This window comes from Chlorocebus sabaeus, chromosome X (assembly GCF_047675955.1).
Source record: "Chlorocebus sabaeus isolate Y175 chromosome X, mChlSab1.0.hap1, whole genome shotgun sequence".
NCBI lineage: Eukaryota > Metazoa > Chordata > Mammalia > Primates > Cercopithecidae > Chlorocebus > Chlorocebus sabaeus.
In genome coordinates this window covers 81,313,788-81,338,779 of record NC_132933.1, presented here as the reverse complement: position 1 = coordinate 81,338,779, position 24,992 = coordinate 81,313,788, and the positions used below count along the sequence as shown (strand labels likewise).

At 40.8% G+C, this 24,992-nt stretch overlaps 1 protein-coding gene across 2 annotated transcripts in view; it reads left to right on the top strand.

Annotated features, from left to right (window-relative positions):
• Nucleotides 1–22,933, top strand: part of OGT (O-linked N-acetylglucosamine (GlcNAc) transferase) — a 42,312-nt gene extending 19,379 nt beyond the window's left edge. For both annotated transcript variants that reach the window (XM_007992035.3, XM_007992036.3), the window contains exons 6-22: nucleotides 1,862–1,941; nucleotides 2,508–2,703; nucleotides 3,268–3,408; nucleotides 3,998–4,098; nucleotides 4,270–4,423; nucleotides 4,513–4,614; nucleotides 4,811–4,990; nucleotides 6,600–6,758; nucleotides 6,906–6,995; nucleotides 9,036–9,161; nucleotides 10,108–10,278; nucleotides 10,391–10,507; nucleotides 10,592–10,762; nucleotides 11,853–12,005; nucleotides 14,833–15,085; nucleotides 15,326–15,449; nucleotides 20,624–22,933. In XM_007992035.3, coding sequence (XP_007990226.1) covers nucleotides 1,862–1,941; nucleotides 2,508–2,703; nucleotides 3,268–3,408; nucleotides 3,998–4,098; nucleotides 4,270–4,423; nucleotides 4,513–4,614; nucleotides 4,811–4,990; nucleotides 6,600–6,758; nucleotides 6,906–6,995; nucleotides 9,036–9,161; nucleotides 10,108–10,278; nucleotides 10,391–10,507; nucleotides 10,592–10,762; nucleotides 11,853–12,005; nucleotides 14,833–15,085; nucleotides 15,326–15,449; nucleotides 20,624–20,798 — 2,493 coding nt within the window. In that variant the 3' untranslated portion in view covers nucleotides 20,799–22,933. The remainder of the gene's footprint in view (nucleotides 1–1,861; nucleotides 1,942–2,507; nucleotides 2,704–3,267; nucleotides 3,409–3,997; nucleotides 4,099–4,269; nucleotides 4,424–4,512; nucleotides 4,615–4,810; nucleotides 4,991–6,599; nucleotides 6,759–6,905; nucleotides 6,996–9,035; nucleotides 9,162–10,107; nucleotides 10,279–10,390; nucleotides 10,508–10,591; nucleotides 10,763–11,852; nucleotides 12,006–14,832; nucleotides 15,086–15,325; nucleotides 15,450–20,623) is intronic.
• The last annotated feature ends 2,059 nt before the right edge of the window (nucleotides 22,934–24,992 follow it).

Sequence of the window (24,992 nt, the reverse complement as noted above, 5' to 3'; positions counted from 1 at the left end):
CCTGCCTCGGCCTCCCAAAGTGCTAGGATTACAGGCATGAGCCACTGCGCCCAACCGATATTTAATATGAAGGAATTGCTGTCTTTTTTTGTTTATTTGTTAAGTATGATAATGGTATTGTGGTTAGGTTGGGAGGAAAAAGCTTCTTGTGTTGTCCCTGAGATACATACTGAAATATTTTCGAATGGAATATGTCTGGGTTTTGCTTCAAAATGATCTGCGAAGAGGGGGAGTAAGTTGGAGTATAGATTAAATAAGATCAAACATGATATATGAATTGTTGAAAATGGATAATGGAGACTTGGGTGTTATGTTCCTCTACTTTTGTATGTGTTTAGACGTTTCTATTATAAAGTTTAAAAGTTTTTGGAGTGGACATCTATCACTATAGACAATCTAAATTAAATGCATCACACTGTGTTTACTACAGAGTTGTCATCTAAGTGAAGATGAAGTGTTCTTTATTTTTTTTGAGACAGAGTCTCACTCTGTTGCCCAGGCTAGAGTGCAGTGGCACGATCTCGGCTCACTGCAGCCTCCGCCTCCCAGGTTCAAGCAGTTCTCCTGCCTCAGCCTCCCGAGTAGCTGGGATTACAGGTGTTAGCCACCATGCCTGGCTAATTTTTTTTTTTTTTTTAAGTAGAGACGCAATTTCGCCACGTTGGCCAGGCTGGTCTTGAACCCCGGGCCTCAAGTGATCTGCCCGCCTTGGCCTCCCACAGTGCTGGGATTACAGGCATGAGCCAGCGCGCCCAGCAGATGAAGTGTTCTTTATCAATCTTTAATAAACATACTCAGTGTCTTAATCAAATACCTTTTTGGTGTTTTTTTTTTTTTTTTTTTTTTTGAGATACAGTCTTGCTCTGTTGCCCAGGCTGGAGTGCAGTGGCATGATCTTGGCCCACTGTAACCTCTGCTTCTCGGGTTCAAGGCATTCTCATGCCTCAGCCTCCCGAGTAGCTGGGACTACAGTTGCACATCACCACGCCTGGGTAATTTTTGTGTTTTTAGTAGAGGTGGAGTTTCACCATGTTGGCCAGGCTGGTCTTGAACTCCTGACCTCAAGTGGTCCGCCCGCCTTGGCCTCCCAAAGTGCTGGGATTACAGGTGTGAGCCACTGCACCCGGCTGATGTTTTGATTAAAGTTTACATTTACCATCCTGTAGGAGTATCTTTCTTGATCAGTGGTTCTCTTCCTTGGTTACACATGAGGAGCTTATAAAAGATCTGGATATCCTGACTCTATCTTCAGAGGGTCTGATTTAACTGGCCTGTGATAGAGCCTAGGTACCTTTTCTAGGAGGTAAATTCTTAGTATACTGCCAGGGTTGAGAATCACTGCTCTAGACAACATGACACTATTTGAATGACACCATTTAATGGTTAGTATTTCCTTGAAGTATTGTATCTTACTGTATATACGGCGCTAATTGCATGTCTTAATAAGGTCTTGCTGAGCATGTAGTTCTATGCATACAACGGAGGTATATATTTTCCTTTTCAGTAAGAGTTTGCTGCCTCTTTTGCCACTATTTTTTCAGAAGAGTTAAACTGGTGTAATTGTGAATAAAATAGGGCCAATCATTAGAAGTATTAAGTTTAATGAAATTGGAGCAGGCCCATTTTAAATTTTTCTGTTCAGGACCCATTTTGCTCCTGAGAACATGAGGCATGATAAGTTACTTTGATAATATTGAGGTTTGTAAAAGTAATGAGAAGGCACTAAATAAATCATTGGTTTATTAAAATGAAATGTAATTGAAACTCGGCAAGGACCTTGGAGTAAAAAAACTGTAATTGGGAAGTTGATCTGGTGAAATCCTAACTTGCTGTGAGTAACTAACTGTCCTGAAATTTTTAGGCTGTCACCCTTGACCCAAACTTTCTGGATGCTTATATCAATTTAGGAAATGTCTTGAAAGAGGCACGCATTTTTGACAGGTGAGAGAATGTTCTGTTTAATAAATTTTCTTGAATCTTTGTTGTATTGACACTTGATAATTTGGACCGAAATGATGACAATAGTCAATTGAAACACATTTGCCTTTTCTAGTACGTTGTTCCCTGCCCATGTCTGCTGTGTTGCCTTTTATTTATAGGTGTTCATTGCCTGAGTTTTTGTTGTTGGCTTTCCTCAAAGCCATTATCCTTCTCATTGGGAGTTCAGTTGAAATTTTTTAATTGTAAAATGGTTGAAGTGGTTTTTTCTTAGACTAAATTATTCCTTTGACCTGATTTAGAAAGCACAGTAAATCCTGACTTTTAACTTTTTGTTGTTGTTGTGAAAGGACAGCCTATTTTTTATGTGGGAGTACAAAATTTCTCACTGTAAAGACACATTTTATAAAGGTATGATTTTGGTTTGAGGTTAAAATATAATACAGCATGAATTATGTAATTACAAAGACTTGATGTATTTTGATATAGTACAGCTTGAATAAGTTGTAACAAACCATCCATTAAGAATGAGTTACATTGTGTGTGTTTGTGTGTGTGTTTATTTACAGAGCTGTGGCAGCTTATCTTCGTGCCCTAAGTTTGAGTCCGAATCATGCAGTGGTGCATGGCAACCTGGCTTGTGTATACTATGAGCAAGGCCTGATAGATCTGGCAATAGACACCTACAGGCGGGCTATCGAACTACAACCACATTTCCCTGATGCTTACTGCAACTTAGCCAATGCTCTCAAAGAGAAGGGCAGTGTAAGGATTTTTACTCATTCTATTTGTTATCTGGTAGGATTAAGAGTCTTTTCTCGCCAGGTGTGGCGGCTCACACTTGTAATGCCAGCACTTTGGGAGGCTGAGATGGGAGGATTGCTTGAGCCTAGGGTTTCGAGACCAGCCTAGGCAACATGACGAAACCCTGTCTCTACAAGAAATACAAAAATTAGCTGGGCATGGTGGCGTGCACCTGTAGTCCCAGCTTCTTGGGAGGCCGAGGTGGGAGGATCGATTGAGTCCTGGGAGGTTGAAGCTGCAGTGAGCCGTGATTGTGCCACACAGCACTCCAGCCTGGGCAACAGAAGACTCTGTCTCAGAAAATCACAAAAACCGAAAAACAGCAAAAAATGAAAGTCTTTTGTACAAGTATTGAGATGGTATATTGGTTTACTTTAGAGTTTTGGTTGAGGGTAAGAATACCAAAAAATACCAATTTTCTGCAGTATTACCAGCCATTAGGCTTAATTAAGCAATTATTAGAATAGTATCAGTGGAGGCTTTATGATTCTCTACAGTTTTTGAAGACTTTGTTTTGTTTTCTAGGTTGCCGAAGCAGAAGATTGTTATAATACAGCTCTCCGTCTGTGTCCCACCCATGCAGACTCTCTGAATAACCTAGCCAATATCAAACGAGAACAGGGAAACATTGAAGAGGCAGTTCGCTTGTATCGTAAAGCATTAGAAGTATGTGAGGGTGGCGTAGCTGGGTATTTAGCGTGATAGTAGAGGGAAAGCAGTTAAGTTTACCATCATCCACCTCTTTTGTAAAAATAGTGGTTGAATCATTTACAAGAGGATTATTCATTGAAATAGTAATTGAGTACCTAAGGTATGATGTGAGGCCCTATGTGACATTCCAGAAAATCCCTGCATTCAGAGTTCATTATTCTGTGGATAAGATCTGTACAAAAAAATTAAACATTAACCCATAGTTCAAGAGAAGTTACTGATAAGTATATAATCTTAGTGCCTGATGGCTGTATGGTAGTGGTTAGTAGATACGTAGGAGTTTAGCAGAGAGAGATCTCAGTGGTGTTGGAGTCAGGTGGTCAGGATAAACTAAGAGCAGAAGAGGTGTACCTCATTATGTTTGAAACAAGAAGAGGTATAAAATAGAGGAAGAGGTAGAATTTGATAATGAATAGACTTGGAAAAGGTAGAGACAAGTTTAGGGATGTAAACGTACTTGAACAAAGTTCTTAAGGTTGTGGTGAGTTATTACTGCTGCTTTAGCAAATTTTTTAACCTCAGTTATGATCTTGACTCTTTATAGGTCTTCCCAGAGTTTGCTGCTGCCCATTCAAATTTAGCAAGTGTACTGCAGCAGCAGGGAAAACTGCAGGAAGCTCTGATGCATTACAAGGAGGCTATTCGGTAAGAGACACTAACAGCCTTATTTTTTAAATTATTCTTAATTTTAAAATGTTTGACATTCGGCACATTGCAGATGCTAAAATGGCTTTAAATAACAACCGAATAAGTTAGCATTACAGTGGGTTAAAGATTTTTGTATTGGAGAAATAAAACCTTGGGCTTCTCTTTTAGAATCAGTCCTACCTTTGCTGATGCCTACTCTAATATGGGAAACACTCTAAAGGAGATGCAGGATGTTCAGGGAGCCTTGCAGTGTTATACGCGTGCCATCCAAATTAATCCTGCATTTGCAGATGCGCATAGCAATCTGGCTTCCATTCATAAGGTACTACTGTTTATTATAATATGTGCAATTTAACACCTAAAATTTAAGTTTTGGAAACTTTTTACCATCCTGCTTTATTTATTTTCCAGGATTCAGGGAATATTCCAGAGGCTATAGCTTCTTACCGCACGGCTCTGAAACTTAAGCCTGATTTTCCTGATGCTTATTGTAACTTGGCTCATTGCCTGCAGGTAAAGAATAACAGGCCAGTAATTGGCTCTCAGTGTTGTAATAGCTTTTTAATTGTTATGTACCATAAGAATCCAAGCCTGACTGGAAATAGTATTTTTAATAGGCTATCTGACATTACTTTAGGCCAAAGACATACCAAATATTAAATCCTGGGATAGGGCTTTCTGGATAATAACTTCTTTTTGCTTTCTCTAGATTGTCTGTGATTGGACAGACTATGATGAACGAATGAAGAAGTTGGTCAGTATTGTGGCTGACCAGTTAGAGAAGAATAGGTTGCCTTCTGTGCATCCTCATCATAGTATGCTATATCCTCTTTCTCATGGCTTCAGGAAGGCTATTGCTGAGAGGCATGGCAACCTGTGCTTAGATAAGGTGTGATTCTTTTCTTTTAATCTTTTTGTTGTAAACTAAAACACAAATACAGAAAACTGTGCAAATCAAATCTGTGGATTAATGAATGATTATAAAGTGAATACCACCCAAATTGAGAAATAAAACTTGTGAGCCACTTCAGAACCCCTTCCATTGTGTCCTGAGTATAACCCCCTGTACTTCCTAAGATGGAATCCTTAACTCCTTCACTTAAACACTAACAATAGACTGATGGTACTGTCCTTTAACTTGAAAGCCATAATTTTTTTTTCTTTTATCTTTTTTTTTTTCTTGTTTTTGAGACAGGGTCTCGCTCTGTTGCCCAGGCTGGAGTGCAGCAGTGTGATTATGGCTCACTGCAGCCTCGACCTCCCTGAGCTTAGGTGATCCTCCCACCTCAGCCTCCCGAGTAGCTAGGACTACAGGCGCATGCCACCACACCTAATTTTTTATCTTTTGTAGAGATGGGGTTTTGCTATATTGCCCAAGCTGGTCTCAAACCTCTGGGCTCAAGCGATCTGCCCACCTTGCCCTGCCAAAGTGCTGGGATTATGGGTGTGAGCCACTGCGCCTGGCAAGCCATCATGTTTAATGGAGTGCTTGGTATTTTGTATTCACCTTTGAGAATTAGAGCACTACTTGATCAAGGATTGGATCAAGGGTTGGATGATAGATTGGAGTGCTAGGTGTGCCTTTTTTTTTTTTTTAATTTTGAGACAGAGTCTCTCTCTTTCACCCAGACTGCAGTGCGGTGGTGCCATCTCAGCTCACTGCAACCTCTGTCTCCCAGGTTAAAGCAATTCTTGTGCCTCAGCCTCCTGAGTAGCTAGGATTACAGGTGTGTGCCACCATGCCCGGCTAATTTTTGTATTTTTAGTAGAGATGGGGCTTTGCCATGCTAGGCTGGTCTCGAACTCCTGACCTCAGGTGATCCGCCTGCCTCAGCCTCCCAAAGTGCTGGGATTATAGGCATGAGTCACTGCCCCCGGCCATAATTTTGTTTTTAGAAAATGTTTCCCTATAGAATTTTCTAAAATGCTGGAGGGTTTATCATGCTCTGTCCATACTGCTTCATACCTACAAGTTTTAGTTTTGCTCACACTTTTTTTTTTGAGACAGGGTCTTACTCTGTTGCCCTGGCTGGAGTGCAGTGGCACAACCTCGGCTCGCTGCAACCTCCACCTCCTGGGTTCAGGCGATTCTCCCACTTCAGCCTCCCAAGTAGCTGGGACTACAAGCACGTGTCACCATGCCCAGCTAATTTTTGTGGTTTTTATATTATTTATTTATTTATTTATTTATTTAGTAGAGACGGGATTTCACTGTGTTGGCCAGGCTGGTCTCAAACTCCTGACCTCAAGTGATCTGCCTCCTTGGCTTCCCAGAGTGCTGGGATTTGCTTGTGCTTTATAGATTTCAGGAGCACGTCAAAGTGTGAAGCATATTACATGAAGTGCTGAGGTTGCATCTCTCTGGCAATATTAACTAAATGCTCTGGGCAGACCTTTTTCAGCAGGTGTGAGGTTTGGTTTGGTGTGTTTTTCGTCAGTTTTCCTAGATGAAAATATATGTGTAGATTTTACTAACAAGCATTGGATTCTGTTGATAGATTAATGTACTTCATAAACCACCATATGAACATCCAAAAGACTTGAAGCTCAGTGATGGTCGGCTGCGTGTAGGATACGTGAGTTCTGACTTTGGGAATCATCCTACTTCTCACCTCATGCAGTCTATTCCAGGCATGCACAATCCTGATAAATTTGAGGTAAGACTAGTGTTTCTCTAGAATCACTATTTGTTTAAAAAAGAAAAAACCCACAATGTTGGTTTGTCACCATGAGGCATGGAAACCCAGTGTCTTTTGGAAAGATTTGAGCCAGTGCTATTAAATATGCCATGTACTGCCTTTCAGGTGTTCTGTTATGCCCTGAGCCCAGATGATGGCACAAACTTCCGAGTGAAGGTGATGGCAGAAGCCAATCATTTCATTGATCTTTCTCAGGTAGATAAAACTCTCATACTTTAACTTTTTAATTTGAGCAAGTTTAAATAAAACTATTAGCATGTAGTTTATTTTTTGATGATTGGTATTAAATGCTGTAGTACCACATATAGGCAATTGTGTTGATCTTATTTCCTTGGTCATTTATGTTAAATCAGCATGCCTTTTTCCGAGGTTGCAAATGAAACAGAAATGTGTTATGCTTGTGCTTGGACATACAACTTTTGTGGAGATTGAGCCGGCACTTGTGACAGAAGATACTTAATAAATATTAACAAAATGGTGACTTGGGAGAAGAATAAATAGGTCTTTTAAAGAAAATAGGGCCAGGTGTGGTTGCTCACGCCTGTAATCCCAGCACTTTCGGAGGCCGAGGTGGGCGGATCACGAGGTCAGGAGATGAGACCATCTTGACCAGCGTGGTGAAACCCCGTCTCTACTAAAACACAAAAAATTAGCTGGGTGTGATGGTGCATGCCTGTAATCCCAGCTACTTGGGAGGCTGAGGCAGGGGAATCGCTTGAACCCGAGAGGCGGAGGTTGCGGTAAGCTGAGATTGCACCACTGCACTCCAGCCTGGTGACAGAGCAAGACTCCGTCTCAAAAAAGAAAAAGAAAATAGATGAACTATGGTTCATCAGTTTCCATGGGCCTTTGCCTTTGGTTATCTTTATATCTGTATTTGTTCTATTGTTGTATCCTCTAGGAGCATAAGTTTTATGATAAGATTGAAACCTGTGGGGGAATTAATTTGCTGAGTATGTAGGCGGCAGTTTTTTCTTTGTAGACTCTATTAGCCACTTTGACTGATAGAGATAATACACTCTACATAGTGTTTGTGTACACACATGTATGTATGTACATACGCATGCAGGTATGGTATGTATGCATATATGTAAAAATATATATGTGTATATACATATGAATCACTGAAGTCCTAGCAGAAAGATTTTGAGACTTCTCATTTAATAAATAGTATGTACCAACATATTTTGCAATATAGCTGTTGCTTCAAAAGTTTGCCTGGCCATTTTTGATACACAGTTAGACTCTTTGTGACCAAGAAGCATCCCTCTTTCTATCTCTGAGACCTTTAGGGAGTCACTGCTGATTGACTACAGTCTAAAATCTTCAGCATAGCTTTTGTAACCTTTCTCTGTTTGCCACAACTTTGTCAATACTTTCACCCACCATTCTACATCATGTATACCTTATATCAAATAGAAGTGAATTGCCTTTTTTTTTTTTTTTTTTTTTTGAGATGGAGACAGGCTGGAATGCAGTGGCACGATCTCGGCTCACTGCAACCTCCACCTCCCAGGTTTAAACGATTCTCTTGCCTCAGCCTCCCGAGTAGCTAAGATTACAGGCGCCTGCCACCACACCCAGCTAATTTTTGTATTTTTAGTAGAGACGGGGGTCTCACCACATTGGCCAGGCTGGTCTCGAACTCCTGACCTCAGGTGATCCACCGCCTCGGCCTCCCAAAGGTCTGGGATTACAGGTGTGAGCCACCATGCCCGGCCTACTCACCATTTTCTAAACTCCTTCACACTTTACTCTAGTTCTTCATTCATACTGTTCTCTACTGAGATTGTATTCTGTTAAACTCCTTCAAACTCCTATTCGTCTTTGAAGACCTATTTCAAATACCAGTTCTAGGCTGGGTGCAGTGGCTCATGTGTATAATCCTTTGGGACAATGAGGTGGGAGGATTGCTTGAGGCCATCATGGGCAACATAGTGAGACCCTGTCCCTACCAAAAAAAAAGATTACAAATTTCAAATACCAATTTCTCTATGAAATGTTGTTACTCATACATTCAATCCAGAAGTGAACTCTCCTTCCTCTGTGTTCTGTTTCTCTAATGCTTTGGGCCCATTTTAATGGCAGTTAACCATATTTGTGCCCGAATTAATATAGTTAATTTGTGTTCTTACCACTTTTCCATCTGGGAATCTGAATTATGTTAAATGCCATTAAAACTAATGGAATTGATCTGAGCTTATACATAGTGAGTTCTTATTTTCTATTCTGTAGATTCCATGCAATGGAAAAGCAGCTGATCGCATCCATCAGGATGGAATTCATATCCTTGTAAATATGAATGGCTATACCAAGGGCGCTCGAAATGAGCTCTTTGCTCTCAGGCCAGCTCCTATTCAGGTAAACAAATTAACAGTCATCACTTATAACATGTATTGGGCTAAGAAGACAGTGGTGTGCTGTTTTTCCTCCCTCTGGTTAACTGATATTTGAAACTGTAGGGCAGACCTACTTTTTAATTTTTTTAAGTTGTTGAGATGCGCAGGACAAAAAGAGTGTAGAGCACAATGCTTATAGGTATATGTATATAGAGACATGCAGTTCATGGTTGGCTATGAACAGTTACTCTGTCTTGCAAATTTGAAGAACATTTTAGCATTTTGAAAGTTAGTCTAAAATGCAGGCTGGGTACAGTGGCTCACGCCTGTAATCCCAGCACTTTGGGATGCTGAGGCAGGAGGATCACTTGAAACCAGGAGTTTGAGACCTGTCTGGGCAACAAAGCAAAACACCCTATCTCTACAAAAAATTTAAAAATTAGCCGAAGTGGTGGTATGCCCCTGTGATCTCAGCTATTCGGGAGGCTAAGGTGGAAGGATTGCTCAAGCCTAGGAGTTTGAGGCTGCAGTGAACTATCACTGTGCCACTGCACTCCAGCCCCGGCGACAGAGTGAGAGTCTCTCTTAAAGAACTACTTCATTGCTTTCGACTAAAGAAGTCAGCCTTGCTGTGCCTGTAGCAAGGCCAGTAATCCTGGCTACTCTGGAGGCTGAGGCAGAAGGATTGCTTGAGCCCAGGAGTTCGAGGCTGTAGTGATCTACGATTGCACCACTGTACTCCAGCCTAGGGAACAGAGTGAGACCCTGTCTCTAAAAAAGAGTTAGACCTCCTTGTTCATTTACTTATTTAATTTTGGCACCTTTAGGTTCCTTTTTAAAAAACCATTTTATTGAGGTACAGTTGACATACAAAAAGTTGTACATATTTAATGTATATGACTTGATGAATTTAGAGATGAGTATCCTGATGAAAGTTCTTAATCAGTTTTTGGTCTGATTTTTTTAAGGCAATGTGGCTGGGATACCCTGGGACGAGTGGTGCACTTTTCATGGATTATATTATCACTGATCAGGAAACTTCACCAGCCGAAGTTGCTGAGCAGTATTCTGAGAAATTGGCTTATATGCCCCATACTTTTTTTATTGGTGATCATGCTAATATGTTCCCTCACCTGAAGGTAGGTATGAAACAGTGCTATGGGGGAATTTGAAAGAACTGTAGCTTTTTATTTCCTTGCTATTGTCTATGTAAGTCCTAAAAGACATGTCTGAAACTATTTTTTCCATTAGAAAAAAGCAGTCATCGATTTTAAGTCCAATGGACACATTTATGACAATCGGATAGTTCTGAATGGCATTGACCTCAAAGCATTTCTTGATAGTCTACCAGATGTGAAAATCGTCAAGGTCAGAACCTAGTCAATATTGTCATTGAAATACAGTTAACTGCATTCACGATCTTTTTCGTAATCATGCATTTTTTTTTTTTAGATGAAGTGTCCTGATGCAGGAGACAATGCAGACAGCAGTAACACAGCTCTTAATATGCCTGTTATTCCTATGAATACTATTGCAGAAGCAGTTATTGAAATGATTAACAGAGGACAGATTCAAATAACAATTAATGGATTCAGTATTAGCAATGGACTGGCAACTACTCAGGTGAGAAGATAATACACCATTATATGTCCCACCAAGTATGCATTTATTTCCCTTAAACCTCATCATAACTCTAGGAGGCAAGTATCATTATTACCATTTTATAGATGAGGAAATGAGTTAGTGGAAATGTGCATCTTATGTAGGTGTGTCTGATTTTAAAAGTCTCCTGGATTCAGCCAGCAGATTATTACTTACTGAGAAACTTCTGTGTTAATATCTTGTTACTCCCTGCCTGTGGCTTTACTGTCTTATATGATGAACTGTCTGTACATACCATACAGTTTCTTGCTTCTGTAAACCCATCCTTTCCCTAGCTAAATCGTACTCAGACATTCAGTTCAGACAGCTCTTCCAGGAATCCATTTCCGTACTTACCGCTAACGTCTCCATCCCTACTTCATTGGTACCTGTCTTTTATACCTCTGTAATGTTTGGAATATATCATTACATACAGCACAACAGATGATAATTCCCTGTGTTTGTATCCTCTACTGAATTGAATTACTGATGTCTTAATCACAGTAATGTAGTATGTACTCAATAAATAATACATTGCATGCCTAAATAAGTAGCTCTATCAAGAGAGTGTAAGGCAAAGATCTCTGACCTCTAGAGGTCATAGATGTCCTTGCACACCTGTAATAGTTATATAACGATGTAAGGCAGTACTCAAATGTGAGAATTGCAAGATAAAACTAATTATGTGTGTAGAAACTCAGAAACAGTGATGATCAGTGTGAAGAGAGACACTCTTGGGAGAAGAGACCATTTGGAGGAGTAATTTAACCTTGAGGAGTGGATGTGATTTAGAAAAGGACATTTCATTCATGAAGAAAAGAATGATCAAAAGCTGTTGGATTATTAATAGGATTTTGAGATCTTTTTTGGTTAGAGCAAGAAATTTCATAGTGCAGTCTCCCCCAAATTAAGATAATGCTGCAACGGTTTGCCTCTTCTTAAACTTCATATATCATGAATATTTTCTCATGGTTCGGTGACTTTTAATGGTTAGACCATTTTGGATCTTATGGATTGAAATATTGGACTCCTTTTGCCTTTAAATATAACCATCATCTTTTCCTTGTTTTAGATCAACAATAAGGCTGCAACTGGAGAGGAGGTTCCCCGTACCATTATTGTAACCACCCGTTCTCAGTATGGGTTACCAGAAGATGCCATTGTATACTGTAACTTTAATCAGCTGTATAAAATTGACCCTTCTACTTTGCAGATGTGGGCAAATGTGAGTATGCATAGACTTATTGTTACCATCTTAGAGACTAATAAAGATTTTGTATCTAGAGCTTCTTGCTGAAGATTGTCCTTCCACTCCCATTTAGGAGCTGTTCTGCTCATTTCTTTTTAAAATTTTTTTTTGGCTGATCGCGGTGGCTCACGCCTGTAATCCCAGCACTTTGGGAGGCCGGTGCAGGTGGATTACCTGAGGTCAGGAGCTTGAGACCAGCTTGACCAACCTTGTGAAACCCCGTCTCTATTAAAAATACCAAAAAATTAGCCGGACGTGGTGGTGGGCACCTGTAATCCCAGCTACTCGGGAGGCTGAGACAGGAGAATCACTTGAACCCGGGAGGCAGAGGTTGCAGTGAGCCGAAATCATGCTGTTGCACTCCAGCCTGGGCAACAAGAGCAAAACTCTGTCTCAAAAAAAAATTTTTTTTTTAAATACTTTTTAAAAAATGTATTTTATTTATTTACATGTGACTCAACTGGGTTATGCTCTTTTTTTAAAAAACAGAATCTCGCTCTGTTGTTCAGGCTGGAGTGCAGTGGTGTGATCTTGCCTCATGGCAACCTTTGCATCCCAGGTTCAAGTGATTCTTGTGCCTCAGCCTTGCAAGTAGCTGGGATTACAGGCATGTGCCACCATGTCTGGGTAATTTTTTTTTGTATTTTTAGTAGAGACAGGGTTTCACCATGTTGGCCAGGCTGGACTCGAACTCCTGGCCTCAAGAGGTCTGCCCACCTTGGCCTCCCAAAGTGCTAGGATTACATGTGTGAGCCACCGCGCCTGGCCTTGTGCTCATTTACAATCTTCAAGAGATGTAGTTTTTCAGGCATTTTTGGTTTCTCCTTCCAGTGTCTAAATAGGACACTGTGAACCTTTTAAATTTACATATTCAAAGCATTCTTCTGTCTAAAGGGTCAGCAAACTTTTTCTTAAAGGGCCAGATGGTAAATATTTTCAGTTTTGTGGTCATGCTGTTTCACATCTACTCAGCTTTGCCGTTGTGGCACGAAAATAACTATAGGCATTTTGTAAATGATGAATGTGGCTGTGTTTCCAATAAAATTTTATTTATGCGAACTGTCAGTATGTCAGATTTGGCTCACAGGCTGTGTAGTTCGCCAACCCCTGGTCTAAACTGATAGCATATGCTGTCATGTACATCCACCCATTTTTAACATTCTTGTAGTATTGTAGAGTTACAACCAAGAAGGAGTCGATCTATACATAAATCTCTCAGTTCATCAGGTAGGTTGGCATAAGTGGGATATCGCATAGCTGTAACTGGCTCTTAATCCATAGAACTAAAATAAAATGGCATGTTTTACCTTTAGGTAGTCTGGAGATAATTCCTTGGTTAATTTTTTCCCCTGATACCTGTTTTGTTTTATGTTCAGAGGAGAGGGGAGGATAGAAGAGAAGAGGAAGCAGATGAGTACAGGTCTACTGTCCTTAATCCTTACTTCCTGATGTTCACAAAAACTCTGAAAATCAAAAGCTTTTTCATAAGTGTGTGGCAAATTTGTTTGGCAGCAAAACTACCTGAACTAACCCATTAGGGTATGTATTAGTCCGTTCTCATGCTGCTATAAAGGACTGCCCGAGATTGGGTAATTTATAAAGGAAAGAGGTTTAATTGACTCACAGTTCCCGTGGCTATGGAGGCCTCAGGAAACTTAACAGTCATGGTGGAAAAGGGAGCAAACATGTCCTTCTTCGCATGATGGCAGGAAGAAGTGCTGAGCAAAAGGGGGAGAAGCCCCTTATAAAACCATCAGCTCTTCTGAGTACACACTCTCTATCATGCGAACAGCAGCATTGGGAATAACTGCCCCCATGATTCAATTACCTACCACTGGGTCCCTCCCATGACACATGGGGCTTATGGGAACTACAGTTCAAGAAGAGAGATTTGGGTGGGGACACAGTCAAACTATGTCAGGATATTTGTAGTCTTTTTTTTATTCCATTTAATATGACTATTCCTGCATCTCAATGCAGAGGCACTAATATGTTTGTTTATACGAAGTTGCTGCTGAGGGTTTTATGTAATAACACACACACACACACACACACACACACACAGAGTACTACTTTTTTTGAAATCTGAAATATTCTGAATTTGGAAGTTCATCTGTTCTCATACCTTTCAGAGAAAGGGATTTTGAACTTAAAAATGTACATAGAGTAGATATAAATCTAAATCAGGAGTTGGCAAACTATGACCTGTGGGTCAAATCCAGCCCACTGCTTGTTTTTGTAAATAAAATTTTATGGACACATAGCCATGCCTACTTGTTTACATGTTGTCTGTGGCTGCTTTCAAGCTACAACAGAAGAGATGAGCAGCTATGACAGTCTGTGTAGCCACAGAGCCAAAAATATTTGCCATTTGGCCCTTTACAGAAAAGACCGATTTATATTAGGCAAATAAAGTTAGGCAAGTGTGAGGTAACTTTCTTGGTTGTATCATAGTGGGGGATTTGAAATTTGGAATGCAAAATTCCTCTCTCTCAACAAAACCCACTGCCTCTGTCAATTCCCACAGGAGGTATCTGCCTCAGATTTTGCCAATTAGTAATTTGTTTTGTCTTCCGACATCGGTCTCCTCTCTTTCTTTGAACTCACTCTGAGGACAGCTAAGCAGAAGAGGGATAATTCAATTGATCTAATTCATCTCTGTGAAGGAAAGACTTAAGTTCACAGTAGGCTTCTATCTGGATGGAAAGAATAGAGTGTGGTAGAATTATTAGAGATCTCTGGGAGTCTTTGTTGAAAAAGGCAAATCTGCTATTAATAATTATTCTTATTTTCCCTATTTTAGATTCTGAAGCGTGTTCCCAATAGTGTACTCTGGCTGTTGCGTTTTCCAGCAGTAGGAGAGCCTAATATTCAACAATATGCACAAAACATGGGCCTGCCCCAGAACCGTATCATTTTTTCACCTGTTGCTCCTAAAGAGGAACATGTCAGGAGAGGCCAGCTGGCTGATGTCTGCTTGGACACTCCACTCTGTAATGGGCACACCACAGGGATGGATGTCCTCTGGGCAGGGACCCCCATGGTGACTATGCCAGGTAAGTTGCTGATAAATCACTGGAGTCTTCCTTGTTCTTTTGAAAAATCTCCTTTAGGGGAGAAACTTCCAAGTGAAGTTATATATACTAGGAGCAACATTAAAGGCAAGGTGATAGAAAGTGAGACTTGTTCTCACTTAATTCTCTTCATCTGCATTGTGTGGAGGCTTAACATAAATAACATTAACTCTATGCTGTTTTACGTTCTCAGATGTGCAGTTGTTATCTTTTGTATTTCAGGAGAGACTCTTGCTTCTCGAGTTGCAGCTTCCCAGCTCACTTGCTTAGGCTGTCTTGAGCTTATTGCTAAAAACAGACAAGAATATGAAGACATAGCTGTGAAGCTGGGAACTGATCTAGAATAGTAAGTAAACTTTTCCTTGAACAAATTATTTGGTAAAGTAGAGAGAATATAGCTGTTATAAAATGAAGCCGTAAAATAAGTGTAATATAAAATAGGTGAACTAGTTGTATGCCCTCTGGATGGGAGAAGTACTTTCTAAACTCTTAGAAATGAAGTGATCAATAGGTTTTACCATGTAAAAAGTAAATGACTGAATAAAAAATATTCAAGAAAATTAAAAGGCAAATGAGGGGGAAAAAACTTTAGTCTCAGATATCAAAGTATTAATTGCCTGGCTATGTAAAGACTGCAGAACATTTAAATTTTAAATCCCCTAGTAGGAAAGTAAAAATGGAAATGACGAGACACCTTGCTGAAGTGGAAATACAAAAGGTTAACAGGAAAGTGTTTCAGGCTCTGTAGTAGAAATGCCAATTAAAATTATACTGAGGCTAGGTGTGGTGGCTCATGCCTATAATCCCAGCACTTTGGGAGGCCAAGGCGGACGGATCACTTGAGATCAGGAGTTCGAGACCAGCCTGGCCAACATGGTGAAACCCCGTCTCTGCTAAAAACACAAAAATTAGTTGGGTGTGGTGGCGTGTTCCTGTAGTCCCAGCTACTCAGGAGGCTGAGGCAGGAGAATCTCTTAAACCCGGGAGGCAGAGGTTGCAGTGAGCCGAGATCGCACCATTGCACTCCAGCCTGGGTGACAGAGCGAAACTCTTATCTCAAAAAAACCACACACACAAAAAAATCCTAAGGGTATATCCATTATTTGCCTATACAATAGAAAGATTTTTTGTATCAATGAGGGAGCATTGAGGACTAGCCTTTTCATGCATTGGTGAATAAATTGGTACAGCCCTTCCTCAGAGTTTTTAGAGCCTTAAAAGTTAGATCTTTGGGCCTGGCACGGTGGCTCACACCTGTAATCCCATCACTTTGGGGAGGCTGAGGTGGGCGGATTACGAGGTCAGGAGATCGAGACCATCCTGGCTAACATGGTGAAACCCTATCTCTACTAAAAAATACAAAAAATTAGCCGGGCGTGGTGGCGGGCGCCTGTAGTCCCAACTACTCGGGAAGCTGAGGCAGGAGAATGGCGTGAACCCAGGAGGCGGAGCTTGCAGTGATCTGAGATCGCGCCATTGCACTCCAGCCTGGGTGACAGAGCGAGACTCCATTTAAAAAAAAAAAAAAAAAAAAGTTAGATCTTTGACCCTAATACTGTCATGTCTTCACTGCAGTCAGTGTAAGAAATAAAAACAGCATAACTTAAATGCCTGAAAATGAGTAGGAATTACAGTGGTGATGCTTAGATGAATGAGGGTTTATTCATACAATAAACTAGTATTTCTTTCATTATTTTATTTTTTTTGAGATAGGATTTTACTCTTGCCTAGGGCTGGAATGCAGTGGTGTGATCTTGGCTAACTGCAGCCTCGACGTCCTGGGCTCAGGATGTCCCACCTCAGCCACCTGAGTAGCAGGGACTATAGGTACATGCCACCATGCCCCACGCCTGGCTCATTTTTAAATTTTTTTTGTAGAGATGAAGGCTCAGTATGTTGCCCAGGCTGGGTATTTCTGTTTTCTTTTCTTTTTTTCCTGGACAGAGGCTCGCTCTGTCACCCAGGCTGGAGTGCAGTGGCGTGATCTCGGCTAACTGCAACCTCTGCCTCCTGGGTTCAAGCGATTCTCCTGCCTCAGCCTCCCGAGTAGCTGGGATTACAGACGCCCACTACCACACCTGGCTAATTTTCTGTATTTTTAGTAGAGGCTGGGTTTCACTGTGTTGGCCAGACTGATCTTGAACTCCTGACCTCGTGATCCACCTACCTCGGCCTCCCAGAGCGCTGAGATTACAGGCATGAGCCATCGTGCCCGGCGGGTATTTCTTAAATGAGGTTTTTCTTTCGGTATAATGGGTGATGTTTTTTTCTTTGTGTATTTCTGAGAAGCAGCATATTACACAGAAATTAAAGAAATACACTTTTTGAATCAGACTACCTGAGTGAACCCAAGCTCTCTACTTACGAGCTTTGTGACTTTGGGCAAGTAAATCTCTGTGTTGTGCCTTGGTTTCTTCTGCAAAATGGAGCATAATCTTAGTACCTACTTTGCAGAGATGATGTGAGGATTAAAAAAAGCATTCCATGTAAAGTACTTAGAATAGTTCTTGGTATCTGGTAAACATTCAGCAGATGTTAGCTACTTATTATTTTCAGAATTTCCTCCGTAGAACATCACATATGTCTAAGAAAAGTGAGAAATTTGAGCCTAGGCATTAAAAAAAAAATAAGATTCATGTCCATTAGCCCAGAGATAACTATAGTAAAAAATGTAGTGTGTTTTATTTTCAGACAGAGTCTCACTCTGTTACCCAGGCTGGAGTGCAGTGGCATGATCACGACTCATTGCAACCTCTGCTTCCTGGGATCGAGTGATCCTCCCACCTTAGCCTTCCTAGTAGCTGGGACTATAGGCACATGCCACCATGCCTGGCTTTTTTTATTTTTTATTTTTTAGTATTTTGTGGAGACAGGGTCTCATCAATGTTGCCCAGGCTGGTGACTCCTGGGCTTAAGCAGTCCACCCGCCTTGGCCTCCCAAAGTGGTGGGATTACAGGTGTGTGAGACACTGCACCCAGCCTGTAGTGCATTTTAAAATTTTTATTAGACTCTTTGGAACTTAGTTTGGTTCATACAATACTTTTCCCCAACATTTTTGTTGTGAAAATTTTTAATTTTATAATAAACACATCTATACCTACTGTTTAGAATCTACCATTAGCATTTTACTGTTCTTGCTTTATTACATATCTATTCATCCATTTATTCCCTTTATTCATCTGCCAATCCATCTTATTTGACACATTTTGAAATAAATTGCAGACATCAGTACACTTCTCCTTAAATACTTAAGAATGGCTGTCATTAACTGGAGTTAAGTATACATATATTTTTTAGAGACAGGGTCTCCCTCTGTTGCCCAGGCTGGAGTACAGTGATATGATCTCCGCTCACTGCAACCTCCGCCTCCTGGGCTCGAGCAATCTTCCCCTCAACCTCCTGAGTAGCTGGAACTACAGGCATGAGCCACCACACCTAGCTAATTTTTGTAATTTTAGTAGAGGCAGGGTTTCAACAGGTTGCCCAGGCTGGTCTCAAACTCCTGACCTCAAGTGATCCACCTGCTTCAGCCTCCCAAAGTGTTGGGATTACAGGCGTGAGCCACTGCGCCTGGCCATTTTTTTCTTTTGAGGCAGAATTTATATACAGTGAAATACACAAATATTCAGTGAGTTTTGAGAAATAACTTTTTTTTTTTTTAGACGGAGTCTCACTGTGTCACCCAAGTTGGAGTGCAGTGGCACAATCTCTGCTCACTGCAACCTCTGCCTCCTGGGTTCAAGCAATTCTCCTGCCTCAGCCTCTTGAGTAGCTGGGATTACAGGCATGTGCCACCACACCTGGCTAAGTTTTCATGTTTTTAGTAGAAACAGGGTTTCACCGTGTTAGCCAGGATAGTCTTGATCTCCTGACCTTGTGATCCGCCCGCCTCGGCCTCCCAAAGTGCTGGGATTACAGGTGTGAGCCACCGTGCCCAACCGAGAAATACCTTTGTAACCCAAACTCCTATGAAGACAAAGAACATTATCACTCCAGAGAGATTCTTCATGCTCCTTTTCAGTCAATCTTTTTCACCAACCCCCAGAGACAACCACTGTTCTGGAGTGTTTTTTTCCCTTCCATAAATTAGTTTTGCTTTTCTAGAATTTTATCCAAATGAAACTATGTCAATATGCACTCTGAAGGCTTCTTTCAGCAAGTTTATTTTGCTGAGTGGTATTTCACTGTGTGTATGTACTCCAGTTTATTTTCCTATTGACATAGAATTAAAAAAAAAATAGAGTGCACAGGTCTTTCTCTTTGGAGGGTAGCATTAATATGGACATGGTTGTATTGAGACCAACAGATATGCACAACCATTTTACTTCTTCTGTCACAAACATTAAAACAAAGTTGAGCATGGTGGCTCATGTCTATAATCCCAGTGCTTTGAGAGGCTGAGGGAGGAGGATTGCTTGAGCCCAGGCGTTCGAGACCAGCCCAGGAGTTCGAGACCAGCCTGGACAACATGGCGAGACCCCATCTCTACAAAAAATACAAAAATAGCTGAGTGTGGTGGTGCGTGCCTGTAGTCTCAGCTTCTTGGGAGGCTAAGGCAGGAGGATTGCTTGAGCCAAGGAGGTTGAGGCTGCAGTGAGCTGTCATCGTGCCATTGCACTCCAGCCTGGGCAACAGAGTGAGAGACTATTTCAAAAATTAGAAGAAAATAAATAAACATTACTGCTTTTAAAAATGCATGAAAATGTTCTGGCTTCTGGTTCTAAAGTATTTAGCTCTTCATCTAAGAATAATCTCATGAAAAATAATATATTCAAAAGGGAAGTAGAAATCTTTTCCCCTGTGTTTCCTGAAGAATCAGTTACTTTTTTATTTCTGAACAGAACCATACTCTCGGTGATATTAGCAATTTTTAAAAATCTGAACAACTCAGTTCAGGTACAAGTGGAAAATTACGACAGTAGACTTGCTGTATTTGTCTTCCCCTTGAGTGGTTTCCTATTTCGTTAAAATGACCATAAATTGAATACTTCATCTTATATTTATGCTTTAACTTTTGTAAATGATGCTTCAATGAATATCTTTGCATGGTCCTGTATGTTTTTGCATCTGATTATTTCTTTTTAATAGATTTAAAAGTGTTATTATTAGGCCAGAGGGTTATGAACATTTAAGGTTAATACATACATTGCTAAATTGCTTACCAAAAAGCTAAGCAGTTTATGTTCTAACAGTACATAGGAATAGTCATGTGCCATTGTCAATTCTTGTTATTTTAAAGGTAGAAATAAAACGAAATGGAGAATGCGTGGTATCCCTTGGATGTACTTGTTTAGGAAAGAACTAAGTTTTTTCAGAGTACATGGAGTTGAGCTCATTTCAGTGATAGCATTATGTAAGCTGTGACCCTTCCCTTTTTAACAGGAAGCCAATCAGGAAATGAGACAGCGTAAAGTTTGGTCATGGATTTTTTGCCACAAAGGGAACTAGGTATTTATAGGGTGTGTTTCTGAGTTTTCTGCCCTGATTTGTAAACTGGTTTCTCATTTTTTATTACTCAGCCTGAAGAAAATTCGTGGCAAAGTCTGGAAACAAAGAATATCTAGCCCTCTGTTCAACACCAAACAATACACAATGGAACTAGAGCGGCTCTATCTACAGATGTGGGAGCATTATGCAGCTGGCAACAAACCTGACCACATGATTAAGCCTGTTGAAGTCACTGAGTCAGCGTAAATAAAGACTGCACAGGAGAATTACCCCTATACCTGAGCCTCAACCTTCTGGGGGAAAGGGAACTAGATAACATACTTCTTACTTGTCTGTACAGTACCTTGTTGCAGATGGGTGATATATAATGGTAATAGAATAGCACAGCCAGACTTGCTTCCTGCATGGTAGGGAGAGACACAAGAGATGGGAAACTGCTGTTCCACAAGGAATCTCCGTAGAATTTTGCAGCGACCAGATGGTGCATAGGTCTGGAAGGTCTGATCTCCCTTGGTCTTCCATGGGATGGTTAGTGTGGAGGGGAGATATAGATTGTCCGGCCGCTTTGTGATTCCATGGATTGATTCAGTCTTCTGGATTAACTTTTTTCTTTATATTTTGGGTACTGGAGCTTTTAAAAATGTTTGGTTTCAGGTATTTTTATTCATGTGAAGTGTGTATGATTCTCTTGAGATAAGGTTTTAAGCTAAAATGTTACTCCCTGTTTTAGTTTCTGAACTCTGACAGATCGACAGGGACTTTGCTGGTGTAGTCTTTTTATAGGTTTTATAAACCACTTGAGCCTATATCAGTCGTTTTAGTGTCTGACCTAATGTTTGGAGCTATCAGTGCTTTGTTGATTTAGATGATGACTCAAGATTTTTTCTGGTCCATTTCCCATTTCCTTCTCTTCCCTGACCCCCATACCCCCACCCTTAAAATTCTCCTGTAACTCAACTAACAAAATCAAGTCTGATTCAAAACATCTAGGGTGTTTCTCTTAAACACACCATCTGGTGCCAAATGAAAATTTTTAGGAGTGATGACTAATTATCAAGGGCACAGTTGTGGTACTGTCATTGATAATAATATAGTTTTTTTTTTTTGTTTTTTTTTTGTTTTTGTTTTTTTTTTGCCTAATTTTGACCTGTTTCACCAGTGTTTTACCCTTGACTGCCCCTTCTATGCTGCTTCCAAGTGACAGTGTGTGTAAGATTTTTACCTTCCTTTCTAAAGTTTTTTTTTTTTTTTCTTAAAGTGAGTCCTGTTCTTCCTATTTCTTTCAGCAGAAATGAAATCCCAGGTAAGTATAAGTATTCAAGTATTTGATCAGTAAGTCACAGTTCTCTCCAGTGCATTAAATAACCTTCATCAAGAAACAGGTTATAGGTAAAATCTCTGAAGGACCATCTGTGTATTCAAGTAATTATATTTTAGATAATAACTGTCTTCTGGACTTGGTCTTGAAGTCTGTACAGATTCAGCCTCAATAGTAGCAAACTGCACTGCTATTTGGTTTGGAGTACAAATTAGACTTATAGTCCTCCTGGAACTTGAGTTATTAAAGTCATAGGAATAAAATTATGGGATCTCAACAGAGTCGAGGGTTTGAGGCTTAAACAAGCCAACATATGAATATATGTTTTGTCTCGCTGTACTGCACTTACGCTATCCAGTCGCAGATAATTTTTTGTCTGCCAGTAGTGTTCTAGATTATGTCTTTCCAAAGCGCTGAGGCTGTGCACCTATTCTGTAGTTGCAGCTGATGCCTGAATGTATCCTAGCTGACAAATTATTGATTAATAAGAACTTGAATTTCTGAAAGATGCTTACTGTTAACCAAATTTTGAGCAAGGAGTCTCAAAGGTAATTCTGAACCAGAATTACATGTTAATGAACAGTGTACCTTTTAACAATGTAAATCACGGAATATCTGTGAAGGGATTTCTTAATTTATTTTTTACTGGATGATTGAAATATCAGTTAAAGGTTGCCAGCATGGTTGCAGATAAACTGACGTTTGAAATTCACCGAACTACTTAATGTGGAATAGGGTAATATACTTCCAATGCCCTCAAGGCTGTGACTTTACAGCCATTTTACATAGCACATCATTCCTCCTACAGGGATGAACTTTTTCCTGGCACGAAAAGTAGCCGCTCTGGTTGAAGCTTTGCTTATTGTAACAGGCTTTTATTTCCAGGTAACATGTCTGTGGAAGACTTAATTCTGATTAGAGATATAGATATTACTGGAAACTAATTTTTTTTTTTTCCTATTGTACTCTGCTTTATCAAAGAAGTAAAACATTTAAATCGTGCTACAGATATTAAGATGTTGTCTTGCGATCCTTAAACAATAAATGAATGATTTCCCCTTAATACGGCTGATGTATTTTGTGTCCTGTTATATTGAGTGGCTTGATGAATAGGGTCATCCAGTGATGAAACCTGTATTTGAACAGCTTCAAACAGCATCAAAGGACCAAATTTCCCTGCTGTAGCTATGATATTAGGAATTGTTTTCTCAGCCAGGTCTGGTGGAGGGTGGGGGGTTAGTTTATGATCCATTAAGAAGGCAAAGTGGCTGGATGTGGCGGCTCATGCCTGTAACCCCAGCACTTTGGGAGGCCGAGGCAGGTGGATCACTTGAGGTCAGGAGTTCAAGACCAGCCTGGCTAACATGGTGAAACTCCGTCTCTACTAAAAATACAGAAAACTAGCTGGGAGTGGTGGCACACACGCTTGTAATCCCAGCTACGTGTGCTGAGACAGGAGAATCGCTTGAACCCAGGAGGTGGAGGTTGCAGTGAACTGAGATGGTGCCATTGCACTCCAGCCTGGACGACAGCCTGTGATCCCCAACACACCCATTCATGCTTGCTCCTCTTTTGCTTATGACCTCTCTGCTTTCATTTACCCTCGTCTTCATGTGGACTATTCTCTTCTTGGCTTTTGGGGGCAAAATTATTTTCCTTCCTGCTCTGTCTAGTGGTCGAACTCTGCCACAAGCATCAGGGAGGAAGATACCAATTCATGAGGGGTCAGAACACTCTGTTTGCCAGTTTTCTCAGAGATATAAAAATGAGAGGGAAGATTTTTTTTTTCAGTAAAATTTCGCATAATATACTTCCCAACTTCTTAAAGCCCTGATGTGGATTGGTGTTTGTTTCCTAAAAGATTATTATGGGAAGAAAGCCTACTCAAAAGTTTTTACTCCTATCCGCTTCTGTTGAAAAATCTACATTATTTCCAGTTTATTTCCGCTCCTCCTGCCTTCAGTCTAAAGGACTTGCTTGCACACCTTGAGTAAATGTGTGTAATTTCTGAACTGCCCATTTTAAGATTTGATTCCAAACCTGACCCACTCTTTTACTTGAAGCATATGCCTCTCAATTATAGCTAACATTTTGGTTCTTTGCCCAAACCTGAGGCACAGTCATGTAATCCCCATTCTTATAAAAGAGGCTTGTAGAAGTTAATTTGCAACTTCATTGTAGAGAGAGAGAGAGTAATCAGCCCCCTTTATCCAATTTTTTAATCAACTGAGAAAATAATCTGTATTTAGGTAGGCAATCTGGTGCTTAAGAGCAGGTTTTGGAACTAGAGTTGGAGTTGGAAAGCTCAGCTCTGCCATTTTTTTTGTTTTTCCTTGAGTCTCGCCCTGTCCCCAGACTGGAGTGCAATGGCATGATCTCGACTCACTGCAACCTCCACCTCCCAGGTTCAAGTGATTCTCCTGCCACAGCCTCCTGAGTAGCTGGGATTATAGGCACATGCCACCACACCCGGCTAATTTTTTTTATCTTTAGTAGACACGGGGTTTTACCATGTTGGCCAGGCTGGTCTCGAACTCCTGACCTTGTGATCAACCCACCTCAGCCTCCCAAAGTGCTGGGGTTACAGGCGCGAGCCACTGTGCCCGGCCAGCTCTGCCACTTTCTAGCTGTGTGATCTCTAAAATGAGAGTGCTAACAATTGCCTACTTTAAAAAGTGTGTATGAATTAAATCGTGAGACACTTGGAACGATGCTTAGCACAAAATAATATCAAACACAAGGCCATTTTATTTGTGTTCTGTTACCCAAAGGCATACATTATGAAGTATATGGATGCTCGCTGGAGAAACTGGCACACTCTAGAAAGCGCTGCTTCTCTTGTTTCTCTTGGTGTGTAGGGAGTGAGTGACAAAAAGCCTCAAGTAACCAACCTTTTTTTTATCTCTAGTGTTTGGAGGGTTCTGGAAGTAAACATCATAGTTCGCCGTTGCCAGGCGCTGTTGAGTTGCTGCCTTGCTCTTATCTAGGGGTCTAGGTGGCCTTCCCTGCAACCCCTGCCCCCCCGCTCCCCCGCCCACCCCGCGTTCCCGCCCACGCCCCTGCTCCCGCGCCCTCGCCCCAGTTCCCGCGCCCTCGCCCCAGTTCCCGCGCCCCCGCCCCTC